The sequence below is a fragment of the Lithobates pipiens genome, unplaced genomic scaffold (genome assembly GCF_037356315.1).
Source record: "Lithobates pipiens isolate NorthernLeopardFrog02 unplaced genomic scaffold, aLitPip1_a1.2 Scaffold_19, whole genome shotgun sequence".
NCBI classification, from domain to species: domain Eukaryota; kingdom Metazoa; phylum Chordata; class Amphibia; order Anura; family Ranidae; genus Lithobates; species Lithobates pipiens.
Genome location: NW_027507764.1, coordinates 95,874,305 through 95,883,262, shown reverse-complemented (window position 1 = coordinate 95,883,262; position 8,958 = coordinate 95,874,305). Strand labels below are relative to the sequence as shown.

Genomic DNA, 8,958 nt, shown 5'->3' with positions numbered 1-8,958 from the left:
CCACAAATGACTATTGCTCAATTCTGCAAGTGATTATAATTTATTATCGCTGTTTTCTAGTTGGTCTAAAATCACTTTTGACATAAAGGGACACTTTTTGGTTGCTATGGACAATCTCCAAATTCCAGGCAGAAAAAAACAGTATTTATAATATAAAAGTGCATGCAGGGCACTGGACAGACCACTAGGGACAAAGGGGGTGTGTCATTTTTTTATACAGTACTGTAATCTGTAAGATTACAGTACTGTGTGCGTTTTTACTTTTTTGAATTTGGCGCCGATCTCCGCTCCCGTGCGCCGTAACGTCGCAGGGATCGAAGCTCGGCGGCACTCGGGCACTGTGTGAATCAAGCGGAGGACAGCTCGCTCACACAGCGTGGAGGACATCGCTGGATCCAGGGGACAAGGTAAGTAACTTCTCCCTGTATCCAGCGATGCGATCCCGAGTCTGGCTCGGGGTTACCGCTTATGGTACTGAAATCCCAGCCTGAGCCAGACTCGGGATCACCGCCAGGGAGGTTAAACAAATGGCTGGCCAAGGTAATAAAAACAAACAGTACCCTAGGACCTGTGAAATATATAAAAAAAAGAAAAAACAGTGCCCCAGGACCAGATTACCATACAAATTATAATCTGAGCACAATCTACTTTGAACCTACTAACAACTATAGATCTATATAGGGCATGTTTGATACAGATTGATTGGTTCCTTTACGAAGGTCCTCATAATGACATAATTTTGATCAATCTAAAACTGTATAAAAACAGTACAGTCGGATTGCAAAAAATGTATGGAGCATTCTATCAAAGTAATAGACCAATAGTGAGGATTGGGATGTAGAAGGAGGCTGCTGTGACCAGGAAGTTGTTTGCAGGAGAAAAGCGCACTAATATTCAGGGATCCTGGAGGCTGGATTACTGGACAGAAGAACAGAAATGTGAAATATCAGGTTTTTTTTTTGTAATTTACCCACTCTTGCCACTGCCACACTATTTGCCCAGTAAAACAACTCCTTTATTTCTTGATTCACCTACTGTTTCCTGTGACAGAGGCAGGCAAAATATCCGACCGCGGCGCCAATGGGAGTTGTAGTACGCGCTAGGCTGGCTGCGCTGCTCTCCTCAGAGTGACTGACTCAGCCCCCTGGGGAGCAGGAAGATTGAGCACGCAGCCACTGCCGCTGACTACAACTCCCATAAGCAACAACGACGGTCGTCTCACGCGACGTCACCTGACAGACTGACAGTCAGTCAATAGTGAGTCATGATTCAGCGGGCGGAAACTCAGACAGCCGTGGTGCCAGCCGGCGGCCATTGTTTTGGTTATACAAACAGACAGTACAGTACTTAACTTGGGGGGGCCCCATGGGGAGCACACAGTAAAATTGGGGGGGACGTGGCCCCCTCAGGTCCCACCCTGGTGACGCCATTGAACACTGGCACAATGCGGCAGCGAACTTTGTGACAGCTGAATGATAAGGGCTCAAAATTTCAAGTCCTGAGCTACTAACCAGGCCTCAAGGGTTACTCGCCACCAGTTGCCCCGCCCAACCCCTACCATGCCTCGCCCCTAATCCCACCCCTAAACAAGCCCTCATTAATGATCTCATGAAATTACACTTAAATGTTTTATGCAGAATTACGTTATAAAAATAAATATTTACAACTTTATCTGTGTCCCCATTGCAGCCTGTGTCCCCATTGCAGCCTGTGTCCCCAGTGCAGCATATGTCCGCCAGTGCAGCATGTGCCCGCCAATGCAACCTGTGCCCGTCAGTGAAGCCTGTGTCTGCCAGTGCAGCCATGTGTCCCCATTGCAGCTTGTGTCACCAATGCAGCCTGTGTTGGCCAGTGCAGCCATGTGTCCCCAATGCAGCTCTGTGTCCCCAATGCAGCCCCATGTCCCCAATGCAGATATGTGTCCCCAATGCAGCTCTGTGTCCCCAATGCAGCCCTGTGTCCCCAATGCAGCCATGTGTCCCCAAAGCAGCTTACCTGTGTAGGGGGGGAGAGAGGAGAGCCACCGCTGCCTGGTTGGCCAATCCTGGGACAGGTGATCTGTCTATCAAAGTGCCCGGACAAGGGGGAGGGGCTGTATATGACGGCCTGCGGCGGGGAACACAAGCTATTGAAATGAAAGCTGTTATGTTCCCCGCACTAATTAACCAGTCGGCAGCGGTGGCTCTCCTCTCCCTTCCATTACGATTGCTCCGACAAACCCAGGCTGCCGGCGGTGCTCGCCCCTCCGGCCCCAGGCAGCCAACACTCTTTTTTGAGGGCTGTGAATGATACTTGGCTGCGGTCGCTGGGCAAGCGTGCCCATGCAAAACGACGGCCCTGATATATACATGATCCTGCGCACAGCTGCCGCCCTGTAGCAGTAAAAGTGGTATAGGGTGGTCAGCAGTCCAGGGATCCAGTGCTGTCCTCACCCAAGCTGGTTCTTTGGGTCTCTGGTGCTGCCATCTTGAGTGTGGGAAGGTGGCTGAATCCCTGTTGTATTACAGCCGACTCCCCACTGCACACTTGTGTGTGACGTGTTGCTCTTTGACACTGGTCTCCACAACTTCCTGGGAGTTGTGACATGTCCCAAGAGGTTGGAGGCAGTAGGGAGTTGAACTTCTGCTTGGATGATCACCTAGGCAAGCGTGAGTGGGAGCGGGTACCTGCTGGAAAAAGATACCCGTTCCCATAAAATATCCAAAAGTGGTGTTGGGCGAGAGGATCTTCCCTTTGGAGGTGAAATTCCATTTTAACCACTTCGCATCCAGGCCAATTCTGACATTTCTCTCCTACATGTAAAATTCATAATTTTTTTGCTAGAAAATTACATAGAACCCCCAAACATTATATATTTTTTTTAGCAATGACCCTAGAGAATACAATGGCGGTTGTTGCAACTTTTTATCTCGCACGGTATTTGCGCAGCAATTTTTCAAACACGTTTTTTTCAGGAAAAAAACAGTTTCATGCTTTTAAAAAAAAAAAACAGCAAAGTTAGCCCAATATTTTTGCATAATGTGAAAGAGGAAGATACGCCGAGTAAATAGATACCCAACATGTCACGCTTCAAAATTGTACGTGCTCATGGAATGGCGCCAAACGTTGGTATTTAAAAATCCCCATAGGCGACGCTTTCAATTTTTTTACTGGTTACATGTTTTGAGATACAGAGGAGGTCTAGGGCTAGAATTATTGCTCTCGCTCTAACGTTCGTGGCAATATCTCACATGTATGGTTCGAACACCGTTTTCATATGTGGGTGGGACTTAAGTATGCGTTCGCTTCTGCATGCGAGCTCACAGGGACAGGGGTACTTTACATTTTTTTTTATTGTTAATTTTATTTTTATTTCTTTAGTTTGACACTTTAAAAAATAATTTTTTTTGATTACTTTTATTCCTATTACAAGGAAAGTAAACATCCCTTGTAATAGGAATATGGCATGATCGGACCTATTTACAGTGAGATGTGGGGTCAATAAGACTCCACAACTCACCTCTAGGCTGGGAAGCCTAAAATAATAATAAAAAAAAAACGATCCTGGCTTCCCAGCCAAAACGGCGCCGTTAATTTGAACGCAGAGGTCATAACATTGCGCCCGGCCTTCGAACGATCATAGAGACTTCGGAGACCATCTGGTCCGCCGGAAATCACTATGGTATCGTCTGGGGGCCGGCGGATCCTGTGACCGACTCACCGATGGAAGCGGTGAGTCGGTACAAGCACCGGAGGGCGGTGGGAGGGGGGGGGGGCGGAACAGCCGCTATGCTCATTCTTATGGTGCAGGGAATCGCCGGCTGAAAATGCTGATATCTGAATGATGTCTGTAACCTCAGGTATCATTCAGATATACCACCACAAAGCCCACGACGTCATATGACGTAGCTTGGGCGCCAAGTGGTTAATGACGAAAGTCACGAAAATTCTCATACGACAGAAAAAATAAAAAAGTAAATCGGAAGTGATGTCAAGTGTTGTAATGTATTTGTATTGGTAATAATGGGTTATCCTCGCGCTACAATGGTAAATTCAAGAAGACTGGTATGGTTGCAGCAAAAACACCGGCAGAGGTGCAAACCCTCCCCTCAAGTGATAGTAAGTAAACAATAAATGGTGTTGCGCTCCACACAAAATTAATTAAATCTAATAACAAAATTGATAAATAATCGCATAAAATCTTAAAGACGCACTCATGCGATTAAAATTACTTTCAATTATAACTACAAACTTTTGTGCTAAAATTTATACCAAGTGATTGATAGGGTGTTCAGAGTATAACTTGTTCTCTGAACACCCTATCAATCACTTGGTATAAATTTTAGCACAAAAGTTTGTAGTTATAATTGAAAGTAATTTTAATGGCATGAGTGCGTCTTTAAGATTTTATGCGATTATTTATCAATTTTGTTATTAGATTTAATTAATTTTGTGTGGAGCGCAACACCATTTATTGTTTACTTACTAATGTATTTGTATTTTATTTTTCGATGACAACTGACTAAATGAAAATCGTACGATCTGGTATCGTACGAGGAAAATGTTTGTGCTTGTCTGATTGAATAATATCAGATGAATTGTCATGATCGGCTCCCCAAAGCTCTGTACTAACGATCTGATTATCGTATGATTGCGTCAAAAGCGGTATTTTTTGTACGATTTTTGGATCGCGTGTCCCGGCCATTACTCTAACCCTCTATGCTAACAAAAAAAATAAATATAAATGACTAATAATTAAAAAAAATAAAAAATAAACGCTGCTGGAAAAAACTAAAAATAGCAACAAATGATGCAACAGATGAGTTTTCTTTATTCGCAAAAAAAAAAAAAAGTAATAAATAAATGCTGCGTAAAAATGTGGAACTTGCACATTAAAAAGTACGAAAACAATGTAAAATGCTGAGACGCTACACTCAGGTGTGAATGCAGCCATAAAGGACAAATGGAACCACAAAGGGGGGAATTTCCTAAGTCTGGAGCTGTATATGGCAACCAATCAGCTTCTACCTGCAGCCTTTTCAGCTAAGCGTTCAAAATGCAATCCAGAAGCTGATTGGCTGTCACGCACAGCTGCGCCAGTCTTAGTAAATCCCTCTCAAACAATCACAACTTTTTTTTTCATCCCACAGCCGCATCCCGAACTCCTATAGCCACAGCGCTGCCCAGAATTCGCTTATATCACCGCCGTCTGCCAATCACCTGCCACCTTCCGCTATGCGGGCGGGACCCCGATCCGGCTGGGATATCTATAGGAGGAGCCGCGCGTCCTTTAGGAATCCTGGCGTTTGATTGGCTAAGACGCGGTGCTGGCGGTCAGACAATCCTGGTGGATGGGGTGGGGGGAGTGGCGTATTCACATGCAGGAGAGGAGGGAGGAGGAGGAGGCTGCAGGCCCCGCACACATCGGAGGATACGGAGGGAGAACCGGAACCCTGGATTAACCCCTGAACAGTGGGAGCGCGGGGAGAGCGGGGCGGTCTGTGGAGCTCCCCCGGGGCGCCACCATGAAGGTGACGGTGAGCTTCGGGAGGACCCGGGTAGTGGTGCCCTGTGGGGACGGCAACTTGAAAGTTTCCAGCCTCATCCAGCAAGCGGTGACCAGGTACAAGAAGGCCATAGCCAAGGTGAGTGAGGCCGGGGGGAGAGAGCGGAGCGCCGCCGGCATCGCCCGGACTTCCCTGGGACTGTAAGGTGTCCGGACACCCCTATATTTCAGGGGTGGTCCCGTCCGGCTTGGCTTGTACTTACTGCTGGAGAGTCCAACTGGCTGCCCCCAGGGGGGACGTGTTGTGTAGAAGAGCACCAACCTGTATCAGTGTGAGCATGGGACAGAGTGTCAGTGTTTACTTTCCCAGGCTGGGTGGTGTGTGTGTGTGTGTGTGTGTGTGTGTGTGTGTGTGTGTGTCTGTGTCTGTGTGTGTCTATCTCACACCAACATTTCCAGGATCCCAGATATTGGTACACAGCACTTTACACAGCTGGACATACACTGTACGATCTGATCTGTACAATCTGTCATTTACCACAACTCTGTCATATGAACACATCACCCCACAATCTTTTCACTTATTATTCAGACCTGCCAGCCCTCCCACTACATTGTTGTTGGTAGCTCTAAAGGAGATGTATGGTGAGCTTACATGCACTATGCAATTTGATTGTTTTATTAACCACTTGAAGACCAGACCTACTCTGACACTTCTCTCCTACATCTAACAGTCCAGTATTTATTTATTTTTGCTAATTATTTTGAACCCCCAAACATTAAATACATAAAAATAAATTTTATTATATATATATATATAAAAAAAATTCTCATTATTAAGCAGAGACCCTAGAGCAGTGATGGCGAACCTTGGCACCCCAGATGTTTTGGAACTACATTTCCCATGATGCTCAACTACACTGCAGAGTGCCAGAGCATCATGGGAAATGTAGTTCCAAAACATCTGGGGTGCCGAGGTTCGCCATCACTGCCCTAGAGAATAAAATGATGGGTGTTGCAATTTTTTTTCATGCCTCACGTTTTTTCAAACACTATTTCCTTTCCTCTTACCAATGAGTTTTTAATGCACAAAACACAATATGATACCCCATTTTTTTTTTTTTTTGGTTAAATATAAAAGATTTTATGCTGAGTAAATGGATACCAAACATGTCAGACTTGGAATCAAAGTTCCCCACACTTGTGGAATGATGCCGAACTGCAGTACTTAACCACTTCCCGCCCAGCCTATAGCAGAATGACGGCCGGGTGGTGGTTCGGTTATCCTGATTGGCCATTATATGACGTCCAGCAGGATAACAGCTGCCGCGCGCCAGTGAAGGTGCACATCGCAGCGATCGCTGGTGTGTCAGTCTGACACACCGCTACACCGTTCTCAGGAAAGAACCTCTGAAGAAGGCTCTTTACCACATGATCAGCCATGTCTGATTGCGATGTAAACAGGAAGAGCCGTTCATTGGCTTTTCCTCACTCACGTCTGACTGACGTGAGTAGAGGAGAGCTGATCGGCGGATCTTTGCTGATTACTTATCAGAGCAATGCCCACATGGGACCACCAAGGATGCCCACAACAGATGGATGACTAGGGATGACAGTAAGTGCCCAAATAATGCCAATCAGTGCCCACACATCGTGCCAGTCAGTGCCTGCCAGATGTCTCCTCATCAGTGATGCCCAGCAGTGCCACACATCGGTGCCCATCCTTGCCACCCCTAAGTACCAATCAGTGCTACCTCATCAGTTCCAACTCATTGGTGCCCATCAGTACCACCTTATTAGTGCAGCCTCATCAGTGCCCACCAGTGAAGGAGAAAACCTATTTATTTACAAAATTTTATAACAAACAAAGAAAAACATTTTTCTTTTGTTTTTTTTCAAAATTTTCGTTCTTTTATTTGCGCAAAAAATAAGAATGGCAGCAGCGATCGAATACCACCAAAAGAAAGCTCTATTTGTGGGAACAAAATGATAAAAAAATTATGTTTGGGTACAGTGTAGCATGACCACGCAGTTGTCATTCAAAATGTGACATTGCTGAAAGCTAAAATTTTTCTTGGGCAGGAAGGGACAAAAGTGCCTGGTATTGAAGTGGTTAAATAAAACTCCATAGGCGACACTTTAAAAGCTTTTACGAGTTCCCACTTTAGAGTTACAAAGGAGGTCTGGCACTAGAATTATTGCCTTCTGATGTTTGCGGTGATACCTCGCGTGTCCTGTTTACATACCAATGCAGCACCAACACGTGTGTTCGCCATCATGTGTGAGTACAGGGGACTTAAATTATTATTATTTTTTTTTGATCACTTTTATTGCTATCACAAGGGATGAACAACATGGGCAGTGACGGGTCCTCCTTTACTGAGACATCTGTGGTCTATTAGACCCCAGATCTCTCCTCTACCCTTCAGCCCTCGTTTTCATTGACTGCAGCTTTAAAATTGTCCGACTTCATCTGAAATCGCACAATTTTAGACGCATGTCAGTGGGACTTTGTGTGTGACTTGGAAGACATCTGTGCGGCTTTATGCGCAGATGTCTATGCAACTTGCACCCAAAATTGCCAAAAGGCAGAAACTACCTTTTCAAAACATTGCGGAACCGCAAAGTTGGCACCACACAAATTTGAACAGTGCGTTTGCCGCTAACAGAATGCAATTTGACCCAACAAATTGCATGACAATTCGCTCCATTGTGAACGAGGGATAGAAGCTTCAGATCATACAAAGATCGGTTTTATTTGATGCAAACATGGATTGTTTACATTCTGGAGGAACCAGAAGTGACAAAATACTCGTCCCTTCCAATACCATAGAGAGGTTTGGGGAAGATCTGGTCCCCGATCACCTCTATGGTAAGCCTGTGGAACCGCCAAATTCAGTCCCAGGCTCTGTGATGGGAATAATTAGCAGGTAGGATTATTTTTACATTACAGGGGATCGGATGCTGGAAAAAAAAAAAACTGGGATGATGTCTGTAGCTGCAGCCATCATCCCAGTTTAACCACTTTGAGCTGGTGATATTTATGTATGTTAGCTGGTCTTAAAGGATACGTTCACCTTTTAGAAAAAAATAAAATAAATGCAAATTTTTTTTTCTGTAAAAAAAGTGCTTATTTTTTTTTTTTGGAGGCTGTAATGCATTGCACCAGAGATCAGCAGACTTCTGGTGCTGTGCAGATCTGTAAGTGTGTCTGTGTGCCCGTACATCCCTTACTGACACCAAGAATCGATGAACTACCACAGTGCTCCACAGTGGCTGCAGCATTAGGAACATGTTCCACCCTAAAAATGGGTGGAACATGTAACAAGTTCCCAAAGGTGAACTTATCCTTTAGTTTACCTTTTTATAAAAAAAAAAAAAAAAAAAAAACTGCCTTTGCAGATAAGGGGAGTTTGTTACAAACTGTGCAGCGTTGAGCAAAGGTCACAAATGCCCTTGCTATAGGTGTAGGT

General features: G+C 45.0%; 1 protein-coding gene across 11 annotated transcripts in view; it reads left to right on the top strand.

The window, feature by feature from the left end:
- Window positions 1–5,358: 5,358 nt before the first annotated feature.
- The window catches only part of PARD3 (par-3 family cell polarity regulator), an 835,070-nt gene continuing 831,470 nt past the window's right edge, over window positions 5,359–8,958 (top strand). For all 11 annotated transcript variants that reach the window (XM_077491101.1, XM_077491100.1, XM_077491097.1 and 8 more), the window contains exon 1: window positions 5,359–5,624. In XM_077491101.1, the coding sequence (XP_077347227.1) occupies window positions 5,505–5,624 (120 nt within the window). In that variant the 5' untranslated portion in view covers window positions 5,359–5,504. The remainder of the gene's footprint in view (window positions 5,625–8,958) is intronic.